This window comes from Micropterus dolomieu, linkage group LG09 (assembly GCF_021292245.1).
Source record: "Micropterus dolomieu isolate WLL.071019.BEF.003 ecotype Adirondacks linkage group LG09, ASM2129224v1, whole genome shotgun sequence".
NCBI classification, from domain to species: Eukaryota; Metazoa; Chordata; class Actinopteri; order Centrarchiformes; family Centrarchidae; genus Micropterus; species Micropterus dolomieu.
The window spans coordinates 2,506,450-2,524,944 of record NC_060158.1 but is presented as its reverse complement, the minus strand read 5'-3'; the positions used below and the strand labels follow the sequence as shown (position 1 = coordinate 2,524,944).

General features: G+C 43.4%; 1 protein-coding gene across 1 annotated transcript in view; it reads left to right on the top strand.

Moving 5' to 3' along the window:
* LOC123976716 (semaphorin-6D-like) overlaps positions 1-18,495 on the top strand; it is a 195,838-nt gene that overhangs the window by 134,433 nt on the left and 42,910 nt on the right. The window contains exon 19 of the mRNA XM_046059061.1: positions 374-451. Within this exon, the coding sequence (XP_045915017.1) occupies positions 374-451 (78 nt within the window). The remainder of the gene's footprint in view (positions 1-373; positions 452-18,495) is intronic.

The following is an 18,495-nucleotide window of genomic DNA, read 5'->3' as shown; positions in this document are numbered from 1 at the left end:
CAGCGACAGGCTCAGACTGTTACACCAGGCGTCTGACAGCATGATGCACAGACTCTAAACTTTATCCACCTTTCCACGCCAGAAAACGTGAAAACAGGGTCCTTGTTTAAAAATCCAACCCTTTAAGTTAAATAGACGGCAGCTTAACGGCTGCAGCAGATGCAGGACTGTTGTTACGCTTCTTTTGTCAAAGAGACGGAGAGTTTTCAGCACAGCGGTGAAGGATTGTTGTTGGAATAGGTGTCGTGCTTTTATTTTATTAGAATACAGGCTTTTATTTTTGAAGAATTCAATTTGTTTTGTTTTGATGTGGACTCCAGGAAAGCAGATTACAAATGATGATAAACATCTTCCCTCCTGTATCTCTCCACAGAGCCTGCCTGGCCTCTCGTGACCCATACTGCATCTGGCTGCGGACGGGGAGTTGTGCCAACATGGCGCCAGGTTTCAAGTACGTGTCATTTCATATTTTTCTCTATTTCCTCTCAGCCGTCATCAATCCGACAGCTAATAAAGCTCTTGACGGCTCAGCTCGTATATCAGCCGCTGCGAGCGAAGGGTCGTATATCTGAGATGTAAATCCGTGATGCCTTTCACCCTCGCAGCCAAAGTGAAAGGATAGATGGGGAAACATAAAGGGAACAAATGTTAAAATGGTTGTCGGTGTGAGTGCGTGCTCTTTGTTGTAAAGGACTCGGTTTGCTCTCTGGGTGCAGTAAACGTCCGGCAGGTCGTGTTGTCTCTCAATCATCTGCACATTAAAGCTCCTCTTATCCCTTTAAGGCCTTTTTAGTATATGTCATCGTTTTTAAGACATGACAAGGGCTGAACGATTAATTGTTTTCAAATCGAAAGTTACAGATCACAGCTCTCTGGGAGCCCGCTCCGCTCTCTGCAGGCTAATGTTGCATATCCACATGGACATTTCAGAATAAGAGCGTTTTGCCGGTCTGATTTTGCTTATTTGTTAAGCTGTCCTTGATTTTTGTGCTTCTACAACGGTTAAGTAGCTACGTAGTAAAATTGTTTAATATTTTGGTCTGTTTTAACAGTGTTTATTGTTGATCGGGAGTCTGCACAGGGTGTTTTATTTTGAAAACCCACCGACTTTATGTGCTCTGTGCTGCTTAGGCTGCTTAGGCTTTCGTCTAAAATAGACCGGCAGTGAATATTGAACTTTGGCAAAACTTCAATAAAAAAAATCTGAAATGGAATCGTAATCTGAATATCTGGCCGAAAAATCGCAATTATATTTTTTCCTCAAATCGTTCAGCCCTACACGTGACTGATGAAATGCATCGTGATCCTCTGAAATACCAGTGGGGGAGACAAAATGCATTATGGGATTTGCATTTTTAAATGTTTGTAGCCTCTGTGTGGTTTCAGACAGTGATAATGTCTGAGCTGAGCGAGGGGAGCGACAGTTAAGCAGATCACAGCACTGACTTTGAACTGACTTTAAGGGTTGAAAACAACATTGAATTAGAAGATTCAGACACAGATTATGACTGTTAAAACGTTGGTGAAAGAAATTAAAACCTCGATTGGGCTGTGTGTCACTGTGGGCGTTTTCCAGCTGCAAGCGAGGAGAGAATATTAGGGGGGGGGAAGAAGTAGCTTTTTCAGACAGATTCACCCCAAAAAAGAGACAGATTTGCAGTGATCTGAAGGTAATAATAATACAAATAATAATTTGGGATGCACCGAATGTTTGGCCAAAAATAGGAAAAATAGCACTTTCTGTGTTTGGCCTAATAAGTCAAAAGACTGATTAAATGTTACCGAACAATCACGTTGCCCTGTTGGCAGTGTGGAAGCATTTTAAAGTGTCCGAGCCGTTTGCAGACGCTGTCCTGCTGAATCGTCTCCCAGCACACCCGCTCTGAGTGTTTCTGTCTCTCCTCTGTGAGAAGGAGATTAAGCTAGTCGCGCCTACATTCGGAGTGCACACGTATTCCAGCCTTTACGGTAAGTGAAGCGGCCCAGAGCGAGCTGACAGGCAGGTTAGAGACTTTATACTGTCAGTTTGTGTCTTTAGTATGAAGAGAGGCTGTGAAGTCTTCATGTTACGCCGGACGAGAACCACATACAACATTATTTATCAAACCGGACTGGATGAATTCAGCGCGACAAGGAGGAAACACATGTGACAACGCCCGGTTTTCAAAATAAGGCGTCTGTACAGTATGGAAATAAGATTAATTGGATTATATTCACAGAAAGTATAAAGCATATTGCATATTACCGACCCTCTCAGACCCCCCCACCATCCTGTAGGCAGCACTGAGTAAAAAGCACATTTTGACTATTTAATTCATGAAATGGGGGGAAAAAGGCATTATAAATGGAAAAAATGTGACAAACCTTCATTATAATCGGCTTCTGCCAATAATTTTCATTTCGGTGCATCCCTAATAATAATAACAGTCTTCTTTGTTTATTGATTTTTTTTTTTTTTTTAAATGTTAAGTAACACAAGAGCAAAAAATGTTTTTTATTTCATGTTTCTATCTGCTACAGGGGTTTTAGGAGGATGTTTTCAAACAGTGCCTCAGGTTTTGGAAGGATTTCCTAGAGAGCGCCACAGGTCGTTATGGGTTAATTAACCCCAGCAACGGTTTTCTCACATTTTTTTTTCAAAGATACTAATAGCCATTTTGTTAGGTACACGATGACATGTCATGTTGATCGGCACACAGTGTGCAGATTTATGACGTGGAGAGTTATCCTGCCGGGAGGGGCAGTTAGAAGATGGGTAGACTGTGGCGGTAAAAGGGACTCAAATGGTCAGCATCAGTACTCCTGAAAAGGCTGCGGCATTTTAAAACAATAATGATAATTTTCCCAATATAATTTCCCTCAACAACAATATAATAAATGTTCAATATATTGTCAATAAATATTTGGTTTTATTCAGTTGAATCACAAACAAATTAGGATTAATTTTTCTATTAAAATATTTATTTTGTTGAGGAAAGTTGGACTGAAAAATTAGTTACTAATCATATTTTTGGAAAAAGATTTTACGATAATAGTTTTGAAGGATCGACCTCAGATTTGTTAAGAAATCTGCTGTTTGGCATCGAGTGTTTTGACCATAAAGAAAAGTTCAACCACACAATTAACCATCTGCTGTCTTTCAGGCTCTTGGAGGCTTTGTCCAACTTTCACTCAGGAGCAAAAATCAGTCTTTAAACTTGAAAGAAATGAATAATTATCGATATCAAATGATATGAAATGTTTTTATGGTGATAACATTTTTGGCCCCAGCCCTATTTTAAACCATGCAAAGTTAGTTTTAAGAGCTTAATTTGTGCAACATCATAACTCCTCTGCCTCCAGCGTTAGTTTAGACATCCACAGCAGTCACATTCCTCCGCACTACTCTGTGAATAATTGGATTGATATTTAAAGCAAACTGTTGACTCTCCCCAACGAAGCAAACAGGAAGTGTGCTGGTGTTTATGTGCTGGAAGTTTAAGGTCAGATAAGATGAACCTTCGATGATCATCTGGGGGAAATAGTTTTCTTTGGAGACGCTCAGCTGAGGAATAGTTTCAGATTCAGACTCTAGCAGATGTTCTCCATCACTGATCTGTGCTGCTTCGCTGCTGACGCTTTGTTTTTCAGAGCAGGTGGCAGATGTTTTTCTGCAACAGATACTGGAAGGAGTGGAAAAACGGCTGCACGCTGACGCGTAAAGACACATGTTCACGTCGCCATCCTGCTTCTTTGTAATCTCTCTCAGGGTCATTTTAACTGTACGTTTAAAGTGAATTAGCTGCTGCCCATGTTTCCACAGAGCAGCACTGAGACGTGCACTTTGTAGAAACCTGATAAAGCTTCCAGCAGTTTAACTAAGTTCATTTTCACAGTCTTGGTTCTCATTTGCATCAACTAAACCGTCTGAATGCAGCTCTGATTTGCTCCTGTGGCTGGTTCCTTCTCCTTTGTGAATACTCTGGTAGAATTTAGAGCAATTTAACAAACTGAAAAAAATGTGAGTTCTCAGAAATGAGTTTGAACATTTGTAACTAACCCTGATCCAGGGCTGTCGTATTACATATCACCGCTCTGTATCATTAACTCCCAGACGTCTTTTCAGTCACACAAAATGTAGTTTTATACAAACTCGCTGGATGGAAGGTCATCTTAGGGACGTATAGCATGGCAGCAAACAATGTCAGGCAGGTGCGAAGCATGCATAGAGCTAATACGGCGCCGCCACTCAGCCTTGCTGCTTAATTTGACCCAATGACTTCTTTCAGTTTTGCAACAGAAAAATAAATGACTTCTTACTCTTAAGAAAGATGTAACATTTTAATCAGTAAGCTATAGAGATGTTGCTAAATAGATTTCTTTACCTTTGGGCAGAGCCAGGCTAGCTGTTTCCCCCCGTTTCCAGTCTTCATGGTAAGCTAAGCCAACCAGATGCCAGCTGTAGCTTCATAGTTAATGGACAGACAAGAGTGGCATTAATCTGAACATCTAGCTCTCCACAAGAAAACCAGTTTCCCAAAACGTTTTCCTGGTTTTAGCCTCAAACTCAGAGCTGCACCGAATCAGTTTTGAGAAAGGATGTGAAATACTTTTGGCTCTAGCTTCTCAAATATTTCCTGGCAAAGCTGAACAAAACCCTGCTAACAAAAAGTCTGATGTGCTCGTCGTTACGTCCAGACCGTGACCCGATATATCGGCCAACATTTCTTTATACAACTCTTAACATAGATTACACATTTTGGTTCCCTTAAATTGCGACCAGTGTACCGGTTTAAAGGTTTTGTTACATATCTTTCACATTTCTGTACTTCTGTTGCGATGTATATGCAACAAGCTAATATTGCCTGATAAATCGGACCTCTGTTCCCGGATGCTGCTGCATCACACACTTCACAGGATAAAACCAGAAACTGTCACCCCTGATGCTCATTTTTACCCCACTTCTCTCACGTTGGGCCCTTTTCAGGCTGATACTGTGATAAAGACCGCATGTCAGAGATGGGGGCTCGAGTTAGAGGCTTCAGACTTGAATGTGACTTAAGTCGCACACACAGTGACTTCAGACTCGACTTCAGACTCGACTCGGACTCGAGGTGTGGGACTCGTGAACAATGTTTATTTTTAGGAAGCGTCTGTCGAGCTTGCTGTTATTCCCTCCCTGCGTTACCTATAACCTGCCTACGTAACACGTAGCAGCTGAGCCATTCATCATAAACTTTGGCTTTAAAAGTTGTTACAACAAGACCCAAACAAAAAATTATATTATAATAGGTTAGTAACCTGAGGTTAGTGAACATGTTTAGCTCAGCTTCAGCTACAACCTACGAAGGTTTACTCCGACTGTTGTTCGTTATGAAAAGATGAATGAGTGTTTGTTTAATTGCCAAACTTGTGGTGGTTGATTAACGTAATCATTTACGTCCCGCTGGCTGCCATCATGTTAATTATTAGCGTCGGCTGCAAACAGGTTACAGCTTTATTGTTGACCATGTAACTTTACAGTTTCATTTAATTAACTTTACACTGGGTTTGAGAGTCAACAGGGTTTGTTCACTTACAGTAGTTTATAAGCTGTCATTAGTTGTAGACGCATTGTACATTAGGCTGCATGGTTGTACATGAAAAACAGGTTACAGAATCCCTTATAGCTGTGCAGTTTTATAAGCAGCCTGGTTTGAACGCAGCAGGTGATACAACGTTCATTATAACCACAAGTGACTTGAGACTTGACTTGGACTCTAGTTCAGAGACTTATGACTTGACTTGGACTCCAGCTGAAAGACTTGAGACTTGACTTGGACTCTAGCTCAGAGACTTGAGACTTGACTTGGACTCTAGCTCAGAGACTTGAGACTTGACTTGGACTCTAGCTTAAAGACTTGAGACTTGACTTGGACTCTAGCTCAAAGACTTGAGACTTGACTTGGACTCTTGCTCAGAGACTTGACTTGGACTCTTGCTCAAAGACTTGAGACTTGACTTGGACTTTTACTTGGAGTTTTACAGTTTAAGTTTAATCACATCAACAACCTCTGATCCTCTTTTGTCTTTTGTCAGGGGCCGGTTGCACAAAAACCCTTAAGTTAAGATTTTCCTTAAAGTCCGAGTTAAGGTTTCTTTAAAATACATTCGGTTGCACAAAACACCCTCTTATCTTCTCCTTAAGGATTCCTTAAAATGTTCACTTAAGGTTGAGGTTTTCTCCTTATCTTGGCTTTATACTTAAGGAATCCTTTAAGTGTGTTAAACCGTTGCACAAAGGACCTTAGCAACCAAACTAAGGAAAAGAATTTAAGGTAGCTTTATCTTAACCGCAACATGGTTGAGTTTATGGCGATAAATGAAGAAATTTTCCATATCCTGAGAAGAGTGTTCTGCGACTGGGAGAATCCAGCGGATGCGCTAATTGATGAGCAAAAGGAGAAGTCTGTCAAATTTATCGCTAGCTAGCAATGCAGTCTGGTTCATATAATTTCATAACAGTTTAATTGGGTTCTCTTTTATAATTAGTGATCTATTTTTTGGCAAGAACAGAGAAGTTGTCACACTTATTTTGGATCTCCTGGGTGAACCTCTTCACAAGATTTCTTGAATTAATTTTAGAAGCGATTTCCTCCCACATTGTTTTTCTGTTATTTGCGGATCAAATTTACTTTTAATGTTCTTTCTTTTATGAAATTCCTCCAGCAGTACGATATTTTCTCCTCTGACCAATTTGTTGTTTTCTTTCCGACTTTGTACGGTAACAAAAGGTTACCAACACTTAAGACTTAAGTGTCATACTTAAGAAAACAACTTAAGGTTTTTTGTGCAACCAGCCCCTGATACTTGTTTTGTCACTCAGACTCAAGTTCATCCATCCTTTAGCTTCACCCATTTATCTTTTGAGGGGTCCCGGGGACAGTCAGTCGCAGGGCTGCACATCAGAGCAGACAGCCATTCACAGCTGCAGGTAGTTTAGAGTCAGATTTAACTTAACCTGCATGTCTTTGGACTGCGGGAGGAAACCGATGCAGGCACAAGGAGAACTCACAACCTCCACAGAGGCACGTTTGGATCCAGAACCTTCTTGCTGCGAGGTGACAGAGCTCATTATAAGTCGCACAGACAAATATCCAGAACACTTCTCGTGCAGCCGTTTGGACGTGATAGATGTGTTCAGTTAATCTCTGCTGCGGCAGTGGATAGAAAGGCCGCTCTCTCTGTGTGGCTGTCGACCTGCAGTTAATAACTCATGTATTTACAGATGAGGACGCTGCAGAGAAACAACTCCTCCCCCGAGATACAAATATGAAAATAATATCATTTCGATTGGTTGGAGAGGGCGGAGGAATGGCGGAGTAAGTGAGGGTTTGGCCGTAGATCGATTGTCATGAAGTGTTGTGGAGTGGGCGCGAGCTACCTGACACGAGTTATTGATTAGAAGGTGGTGCGAGGGAACACATTTGATTTCACAACCGAGTTGCTGCAGAGTGTGTGTGTGCTGCTAAAATCTCATCTTGTATTGATTGAGCACAGAAACACGGAGGATTGACTCTCGTGTCTTGAATTTAGAGTCAAACAGGGAGTTTAAAGAAGCACCTAGAGGAGTTTTAGAATTTTCTCCACATTTACATGGAAAATAGGCAGGGATGCACCGAATATTCTCGAATATAATGAAAAACGTTCCCGAACACTGAACAAAGTTATTCAGATTTATTTCTCATTTATTTTGCTTTTTCCCCCCCATTGCATAAATGATACAGTCAAAATTTCCCATAGGATGTGGAGACTTTCTGGACTTTCTGTGAATATAATCCAATTAATCTTATTTCCATCCTGTACAGACGTCTTATTTTGAAAACCGGGCGTTGTCACGTTTCCTCCTCGCGCTAAATCCATCCAGTCCGACCCGGTTTGATAAATAATGTTGTATGTGGTTCTCGTGCGGCGTAACATGAAGACTTCACAGCCTCTCTGCAGGCAGGACTCTCATACTGCAACACTTCTGTCAACGTAATCGTTCGGTAATATTTATTCGGTCTTTTGACGAACACGAAAATGCTTTTTTTTGCTGTTTTCAGCCGATTAATTTCGGTTGCCGAACATTCGGTGCATCCCCAAATAATAGGAGTGTAACGGTTCAGTTCATACCCATGTTGGGGGTCATTGTATTCAGTGCAACAGAGAAAGAAAAAGGAATATGTTAGATGCAATTTGCAAAAATGTAACCAAACATGTAAAAATTGCACACTAAACTAATTCCCCCATGATGTCGGGAGTCCTGGATCATTAATGTTGCTCAAATCATGTGGACCCGATCCCGCTTCTTATTTATATTTTTAATCCTGTCTGTAGTGTCCATTTCCATATTCGTTTACGTTTGTGCACTTTGTTGATATGCAGGGCGAGTTGCAGGACTCATTTGCCTCTGGGGGGATTGGTGGCACTTTTCCAGCTCTGGTTTTTGGAGCAGATAAGTAAGTAAGTAAGGCAAGGCTGGAAATGTGATCCCTCCAGCGAGTTCTGGGTCTACTCCGGGGTCTTCTCCAAGTGGGGCGTGCCCGGAAAACCTCCAAAGGAGAGCGCTCAGGTGGATCCTTATCTGATGCTCGACCCACCTCAGCCGGCTCCTTTCGTACGAGCTCTACTCTGAGCTCCCTCCGGATGTTACCACCCTACGGAGGAAACTCATTTTGTAATCCCCTTCTCTCGGTCACTACCCACAGCTTGGGAAGGCTGGAACCCAGACTGGTAAACAGAAAGCTTTGCCTTCTGGCTCAGCTCCCTCTGTACTACGACGGTCTGGTACAATGCCCGCATTAACGCTGCCGCTGCTGACTAGTAACAAAGAAAGATAGTATTATTATTCTTATCATCAGACCTGAAGAAGTCTGCCGGATGAAGGATGAAACGTCTTCTAGTATCTTCACCCAAGTCCAGATGCTACCGACTTCCTCGGATAACCGTGACCTGGATGACTGAGAACCGTCACAGACATTATTATTCCTACTATACTGAACAGAACTACATCAGATATCAAATGCTGAATGATCTTTAATGTATTTATGTTGAGTCCAGTCAGCACTGTCCCTCTCAGAGCTTCAGCACGACTCTTTAGATTTTATAAATCCAGCTCGTTTTCAATTTGAACGCAATCAGTGTCGGACACAAATATTCCAGCAGGCGTACGTAATCCCTCTGCGCATCTGCACTCAGTCTGAACGTGCCGGCAGCCCGTCTCGTCTTGATGAGTCTCTTCGGTCCTGCGTCTTTTCTGTAAAATATTCAGCTTGTCATCCAGTGTTGGTCAGAGGACGGTGAGTTCACGAGTCATCGGGGTGGTCAAAGTTAAAGCTGGCTAATAGGAAAGCTACTTAGCTCATTTTAATGTTGTCTCGAACTACTGTTGAAGAAAATCTGCCTCTTCTTCCTCTAAACGATTTCTGCTCTAAAGCTGCAACGACTAATTGAACTATTTTGATAATGGATTCAGCGTTTCAGGCATTTTCTTAAGCAAAAATGTGGAAAATTGTTTCTTAAATGTGAGGAATTGCTGCGATTCTTTTTCGTTTATGACAGTAAATGAAGAGTCTTTGGGTTGTGGACTGTCAGTTGGACAAAAGAACCAATTTAAAAACGTCTCTTTGGGCTCTGGGAAATTGGGATGAGCATTTTTTCATTATTCTTGACATTTTATAAATCAAATCAGTCGGCAGATTAATCGATAATTAAAATAATCGTTAGTTGCTGCCCTATTCTGGTCAAACGAGAGTTCATGACGGAGCAGAAAACTTGTTCTGGTCCACTTTATCTACTTTTGAACCGTTCAGTTGGAACAAGAAGGACGACGGCGTTGAAATGCTCTTTTCTCCTAACGTCACACACACAGGAAACAGTAATATCTGCAGCAGCAGCACAAACAATTGGCATTTTTAATAAAAACGACAGCGGAGCGCAGACGCTGCAGGAAGATGAAAACGGACAGGATGAGCCGGCGGAGATGACGGGACGAGGAAGGAAACGAAGAGGGAGGTGAAGACGTGATGCAAGAGGTGGAAAGGAAAGAAGAGGGAAAGATCAGAGAAAAAGTCCCAGCTCAGATAGAGATATCTGTGTCAGACCTAAAGGAAGAGGAAGTAAAACAAGTAGAAAGTCAGTTCATTCTCCTCCACGCAGGTTTGGAGCTGATAAAGTGGCTTGTACTTAAAGCTTCAGTGCTTTCACAGGCTTTAAAAGCTAACAGATTTACACCTTACAGCTTTACTCGTCAACTGTCTTCGACTCCTCTTTCTATTTTATTAATCAACATGTCAACCCGGTCTCACAAAAGAGATTTATTTACCACTAATTTGCTTTGCCAAATAAAATATCTGCTGGACAGGAGCCACAGGGAGGGGGTTCAGGACTGTGGGCTGTCAGGCTACTAAAATACTGTGGATTTACGAATTATTACTTTTGTTTGTCAGGAACAAAGTCAGAAGAAGCATGACTTTTTTCTAGAGCAGTCAGCAGGGGGCTGATGTTTTCCTTTTCCTGCAGTCATTCTTGGTTTCTTTAACCATCTGTCCCGAACCGTGAAGTGCGTAGCGATTTGACAGATCAGGGTGCAAATGCTAAATCAGCGTAGAAAACGTTCTCAACTCAAGGTTCACTTATTTGCTTGTTGTAGAACTTTTGAACGTGTCACACTGTTCTCTGATCAGCAGATGGAGTTTGGTCCATGTTGGCTTAAAGGTTGTGAGACAATCTCAATTCAAGATGCACTGACCGGCTTCTTCTTGAGTTTTCAACCACAGCGCGTGGTCCTCTACCTTTATTGGACTTTTTCCAAGATTATCATCATTGAGTTGTCAAAATCAGCATAATTATATATTGGTAATAAAATGTAACCTTTTTGTAAAAAGTAATCTCACAAATGTAGCTAATAGTATTAAATAAATAAATAAAAACAGACTAAGGGCCCGCGTCCACCAAAGCGTTTTTTCCCAAGGCGAGCGTCTTTTTTTTTTTTTTCAATTCATTGCAACGGGAGCGCCGCGTTTTTACAACATGGTGAAAACGCCAGCAGCGTCACGAGGCGCAGAGCGCTCGTCAATGTCACTTTTTACCCAGCCGATCCCAGTTCAGCAGGGGCGGGACAAACACCACACCGAGCCATCTCACCGCAAAATCTCAGGAACCCACGTACGGCGAGTCCGTCCCCTCTCTCTGCGTGTTTCAGCCTTCTCTTCATGCAGAGCACGTCGTTTGGCGGTGACATTTTTAAATTCAGTGAAATAAGGTACACATACATATTATGTATCATAGCAACCAAAGTGTCCAAAGCGCCCTAGCGCTCACAGCTAGGTGCTTTCAGCTGGTAAAAGCAGCTGGATCTACGTTTGACCGTGTTCCAGTACAACAACAGATGCAAGTCAGAGAACCAAGATGGACGACTCCACCATTGTTAGCAATACCAGTTCATAACAACAGCCTAGCAACACGTCCACAGATATAAGTTTGACAGTACTCTGTGTACAACAGGATATCACTACAGCTCTCACTGCCGTTGATGCTCGGAGCAGCCATCTTGGATTTTGAGGTCAGTGTTGGTGAGCTTCTGCCGACTGTCCGAGTCGGAAATCTTAAACTTATCGAAATTAATGAACGCACCGTTATACACAGCGCCGCCTTGAGCTGCACTGTAACATAAGCATGCTAACAGGCTCAGAATGACAATGAACCATGTTGATGTTTAGCGGGTATAATGTTCACCATGTTCACAAGCTTAATGTAGCGTGTTAGCATGCTCACATTAGCTAATTAGCAGTAAACACAGCATACAGCTGAGGCTGATGGGTCTTTAGCTCTGCAGATATTTGGTCATAAAGCAAAGAATTGGACACATTAACATGTTGACCTGACGATGGCGCTGGATGAAAAGTCAGGGTTATTACAGTTCATCCTGAGGGGACCACGAAGGTCTGAACCACTTTACAGTCCATCCAACAGCTGCTGAGACGTTTCAGTCTGAACCACAGTGGAGGACCGACTGGCTGACATCACCTTCCACAGAGCGACACTGGCTAAAAAAGAAATTCACATGAAATGGTTAGATGAAATGACCACACCTTTCACTCTGGCCTTGAGAAATGAGAACAAAAAAATGAAGCTGCACCTTTGTCCTCCCTAATCTAAACCCATTCAGCAGAATAATCACACTGTTACTACGGAGGTCAAAGGTCAGAGCCAAACTCTTGGAGGATGATGACATTACAGTCACCACAGAGCAATCGTGTGGGGAAGGAAAAAGGCAAGAACGTTGCAAGCAGGGAGATGGAAAGGATTTAAAACTGAGAGCATCATTAGAGCGAGCGGAGCAGAAAGATTTGAGGGAAGAAGATGGACGAGAGCGGCGGAGATTTTATAGTAGACAAGAGAAAATTATTCACTGCCTCTAACTCTGATACTACATATTACTGGCAACCGCAGTATGTACTGCATACTAGGGCTGACCACGAATAGTCCAAGATTCAATGCTTCGATGGGCGGAGCCTGATTCTGCTGTCAGGCTGAGTCGAAGCATCGCAGCGAAACAAGCATCACGCCATTTTGGCGGTATGGGGGCGCTCAACGTCTGATTTTACATAGAACTACCTCTTAATAATCTCCCAATAATTTCAATGTTTAATGCTGTAAATAAACATGTAAAAATAATGAAAGTTTCAATAAATGTTTTTAAAGCGCGTGAATAAATCCAAAACTGTAACGCTAACCCTGGGGCGTAGGTGCAGCGTGTGCGGTGGCAGTGGAGGAACGCTTGCTGAAGAGACGGAGCTCCAGCTTCACCGGTGTTGTGCTGAGATGATCGCACCTTCCGGGACCTTCGGATTATTTATCACCGTTGATGAACCACATAAAGAATATTTTATCGTTTTTAAATTGCCGATAGACCCGCGAGGAGCCGCGACGTGCACGCAGCTGTCGGCAGCAGTAATGCACGTAAAACTCTGGACAAGAGCGGTGAATGACAGGCGAGAGAGAGGAAAGGGTCTTCAGAAAGCCTCAGTTTAGCTGGACATTTACAGTGTAAGTTGAATGAAAAGAGGCAGCAGCTCTGCAGCTTCTCAAGATCAAAGCGGAGCTACAGTGTCGGAACAATAGGAGGAATTTAAATGTAATCAACACTTTATCTTATATAAGGAGAACAAGGCTGCAGCCGATTGCTTTGGTTTTTGCTTTTAAACTGTCTCACAGCTGCAGGTCTTTTACTCTCACGCTGTTGCTGGACTCGTCTGCTGCGTCTGTGGGACCGGGGGGCTCCATGAGCCGACCGGCCGGCTCGTTGGATCCCCCCGCGGCACTTTGCGGAGCTTCTCAACTCCGAAAATGTTCGAGCACATTCTCGATTAGCCAACTGTTTTCATAAAATGTCTGATATTTGAAATCTACACAGTTGATTTCTCTCAAAACTTAGTAGAAGTGGATGAAGTGATGAAACAGCGTAAGTTCAGTTGTTGTTGTTACAGTTCTGGTGCTTTCCAACGAAGGTTGAGGTCAAGGGCAGCTGGACTTGGTTGAAGATACTAGAAGGTGTTTCGTCCCTCATCAAAGAGACTTCTTCAGTTCTGACTGACTGGCAGGGAAACTCAGCTATTTAACCTCAGTGGGGTCGTTATCTAGGCTCGTTGAGACCGCTGGGTCGTTAGTGTTCCTGACGGTTGTAACGACATCGTCATGGATGTTGGAGCCAAGTCTGAACGACCATCGTTCCTCCTCAGGTCAAGAGTCTACTTAAATCTGAAGGACAGAGGACACTCGTTTGAGGACCACCAGGTGCACATTTTAGACAGAGATGATGGATGGTTTGAAAAAGGTGTCAAGGAAGCATCTACACCAGGGTTGAGAAGCCGTCATTGAACAGGGGAGGGGGTCTACGCCAACACTTATCCCCCACTTACAATGCTGTCCTTTCATCACTTCCCAGGAAACTCAACAAACGTAACCTATTGGCCTCAGGTGAAGATACCAACGATGGTCGTTCAGTCTCGGCCACAGGTAGTCTTAACGACCGTAACGACTGTCGTCACAGCAACAAGGAACACTAACGAACCAGCGGTATCGATGACCCGGGCCAACGACCCCACTGAGGTTAAATAGCTGAGTTTCCCTGCCAGTCAGAACTGAAGAAGTCCTTTGGATGAGGGACGAAACGTCTTCCAGTATCTTCATTCAAGTCCAGTTGCCCTTGCCTTTGACCTTTGTTGGATAATTATGACCTGGATGACTGAGAACCTTCACAGCGCTTTGCATTATGGGAAACAGAGTACACGAGGTAGTCTGGTCTGATGCATACTGGAGATTTTTTCCAAATCACTACGCCATCCGGGTATTTTTGGCTTACTGCTAATTTTGCTTTGGTTTGCAAACAGCGTACTACATTAAGGCCACATCAGCACGTCCTGCTGGTACAGTAGGAGGTTTCAAACACAGCCATTGTCTCTGTTTCCCTTTTTCTTCCACCCTGACACACTTAAAGTCTCAGGGTCTCATGTAAGTCATCAGCAGCCTTTAATCAACATTATAATGTGAGTCTGAAAACTGCGTCCCAGAGGCTGATGGGAGGGCAGTCAGTGTTTGTCCCGTGTGCTCTGCAGTGAAGCGGAGGAAAGTCGAACAAACTTTGGTGATTATCCTCCATTAGCGTCAGTGGAGATCACATCACAGCGGAACAAGTCTTAGCAGCCCCTCATCCTGCATCTGATCTGCTTCTGTTAACATCAAAACTCAGACACGGGTCCGTCCCTGTCCTGCACCTGCAGCATCCTCGGCCAAAGGCACGAAGCGTCGACCCTCTTAGTTTAGGTTTTATTTACAGATTGCACGAGCTTGAAACCAGACTGGGAGATTCTGGAAAAAGTTTAGACAACCGCCACATCCTGACCTCAGCATAAATACAGAACAGTGTCTAAAGACAGAGATGTTATTCAGAGCTTCACTGAACTGAAAATATCCGAGCTGAAGCGAGTTTAGCTTCTCAAACGTCTGCCGATAAGTGGATAAGATTTCCTCCGGGGAGCGAGACAGAGATGGAGAGATGGAGGGTGGAAGGAAGGATGGATGGAAAGAGCTGGGGGAGTAAAAGGAAGTTTTAACAGCTTATATAACTTCAGCTAACTTCAGCTGAAGACAGAAAATGGAGACAGAGAGAGAGAGAGAGAGAGGAGGAGGAGGTCGGGGGAGAGGGAAAGGAAATGTGGGAGCACTGGAAAGAAAGAAGAAGGACAAACTGATGGACTCGTTTGCAGTCAGCTGTTTCCCTGGAGGCGTGTCTGTAGTGTTTACGTCGATCCAAAGGTGACAGCTGCTGTGGCAACAACACGCTGAAGCGTCTGTTTGTTGGTCCCTAAATCGAAGATACCCGCTGGAACACAGTGATGGAGAACTTCCTGTGTCTGTTCCGAAAAACTAAGGAAATCTCGTTCAAAATCAAGAGAGCGTTGGTGACGTACACATGAACCGAGGTTGTTACTGTTAACGAGGGCGAGCAAAATAACGAAAACTAGACGTGCAAAAACGAACTAAATTGAAAGAGTAAATGTCCTCAGCTATCGTTTATTTATTTATTTCATAGGACCTAAATAAGCCCACATTTGGAGTCTGTACCGGGTATTTTATTTTGAAAATTGACTGTGTTCCTTGACGTTTTTGTGTCTGACTTCCTGCCCAGTTCATCTGCGGGGTCATGTGAACTCGGTTGAAATGACTTTGTAGCAGGAGGGCCCCGTGATGAAGCTCCGCCCCCACTGTGCTGGGAGTTTAGCTCCGCCTCCAGGTTTAATAATGTCTTTGATGTCACTGAGATGTCACTTCAGAGCGACTTTCAGTGACTCTGCACTGAGGTCGCACCTAAACAAACAGATATATCATCAGCACTAATGCATCATGGAAGTGCACAGAACCTGTAAACGTCGTCTCCTTTAACTGAAAGTTTCTGCAGCCGTTTACACGTCGTAATTACATTTCGAAGCCGCTGCAGAGCTTCAATGTCGAGAACATGAGAATGCAATTCAGAAACAACAGCGTCTGATAACTTGTCTGCATTCTGTAACTGACTGAGTCTATTTCCGTCCCCTCCTCCGAGTCGCTCCCCGCTACATGAACGAGGCGTTTAGGTGCTCAAGAGGGTTGGGGATATATAGCGGCTCGCCGTCGCAGCGGCCTCCTCCCCTTCTCTCCTCACTTACAGCTCAGCCCACGCTGGTGGATATTCAGCTGGAGAGGCGCAGGGTAGATGGTGATGGAGCGAGAGGATGAGTGATAAGGGAGATAAATATTGAGTGACTGAGGGGGCGGATGAGTTAGCAAATAAGCGAGGTGGGGAAAGGTAAATATAGAGTGAGCGAGGAGAGGAAAGCATAATGATTTCATAATAAACCCAAACATGTAGAGTTCATTAAATGTGATCAGAATGTTCTGCAGCTCCTCTTCTGTTGCATGATTCATTCCCCTTTTATTTCATTATGTGGTCTGTATTTATAAAGAGAATTTAGCTGGTGTGAAAATGTACACAGCTGTATGTGATGGTTGAACATGTGATTCTGCCACCATGGAGATGAATGTGCTGCCATAACAGCCTCCACTCTTCCGCAAGAGGAAGCAGCCGTCGGCAGACCAGTCGAGTTCTTTCACAGAAAACGGGGGAAACGTTTTCTTTCTGGAGCTGGCTTTGTGTTTCAGACAGCCAAGGGTCTTCCCCAAACGAGTACAGTCAGAGGAATAATCACGGTTTCACGATTATTATGCATTAATTCATTAACAACACTAGTAATGAGTTGATTTTTAATATTTAATTACATTAACAATTGTATTTCTATAATATGTAAGTATTATTAATATAAGAGGAACTCTATTTATCCCCCTGGGGAAATTGTTACGAAGGAGGGGAATAAACTGAACTGTTGTTGTCATCAACTCTCATCCGTACATTTAAGTTTTGGTGAAAATGATAAATAAATAATTGAGAACATCTCTCATGCAAGTCCTGGAAGTTTATAAGCTCCTGATGTTTGTGTTTTGCACCTGGCGACATTTTCTCAACACAGACCAACACCTTGTCGTCACAAGGCCCTTTTGCGTCATTTATTGATGTTGAGTTAGCAACGCTTAGCAACAACAAATATACAACGTCCGGTTAGAGTTTCAAAATAAAACGCTGGTGTTTAGAAACATCGCTGTGAAACGTTGCAGTTCGCTTTAGGCAACAAAAAGATCGTGGTCTGTGTTTAAATAACTACGTACGTCACTTGCGTCAATTAACTTGCCTAAATAAAAATGGCGGATGGATCTTGACCGTGTGTCCATATGTGGCGAGACAGGGAGTGAGAACAGGTTGCACAGAAAGGAGGAGGCAACAGGACGCAACGTTAAATGTTCAGTGACTGAAGGTCTGCAGAGGACGACGTTCTTCCATAAAGACCCTTTCCGAAAAGAAGCGAAGGTTTGCTGGAAGCTGGGTTGAGCGCAGAAGTTCAACTACTTTGACAGCAGCGTGCGCATGAGCTCGCCGAGCGATGTGGTGCTCGACGCAGCAACAAACCGCCGTGTTGTGGCACACGGCGTTGAAAATAGCGTGCCTCGTAGCGCAGCGGCGCTGTCGGTGCGGCGGGTCTGAAAGGTTACATGTTTGCTATGCTTTGTTTACGTTGCACTGAAAGTTCGACTCAACGCCACGGCATCGACTGTAAGTGACACGATCATATTTAATTCCCTACCAACTTGTTATTTAACTCAGTTAGTACGTACGACCTTTACTTTGACGTGCAAAAGCCGGGTGGTGATGCCGCAGGTGCTGCATCAAGGTTCATGAAGTTATTCGCTCCTTTAGCAGCAAGTTTTTGCACAGATTATTCCTCAGCTCTTAAATAACGCCCTGGTCAGTCTTTGTGTACCCGAAATGCTCTCACACTGCCGACTTCCTTTGGTGGAAATAAAGCTTCACGGTTGGGTCCCTCTGCCTCGTGAACAGTAGGAGCCTCCATTAAGCTGGTGCAGAGGAGCCTTTACGATTAATTAACCGTGAGGTTTTAAAGGGCGGTTAATCGCCGCGTCCCTAGTGGGCATCGTGAAAGTATTGTTGTGTGACGGGGAGCCAGCAGGACGTCAAAAACCTACAACAAAACAACACCAAGGTCAAAAGTACACTTAAGTATGTGTACCTGCTGTTGTAGAAAAACAAAAGGATTCATGGGGTTTCTCTTTAAAAATGCTCTCTGAGTTTATGTAACAACCTGAGCAAAGGCTTCAGCTGCTGCTTCTCCAGAACTACTTGTCGGACGGGCAAATGGCTTTAGAAACACTCTCCTTCTCCAACAGTCCTCCGGGAGACTGAAAATGGGTACGGATATCTCGTCTCCGCAGCTTCAAGTGTGGCTGTTCAGAACAGCTATAAACGCTTTTGATATCCAACGTGGTCTGACAACACGTTTAGCGAACCCAAGCCTAAAATCAGCCGAGGTTTTTACAGGAATTCAC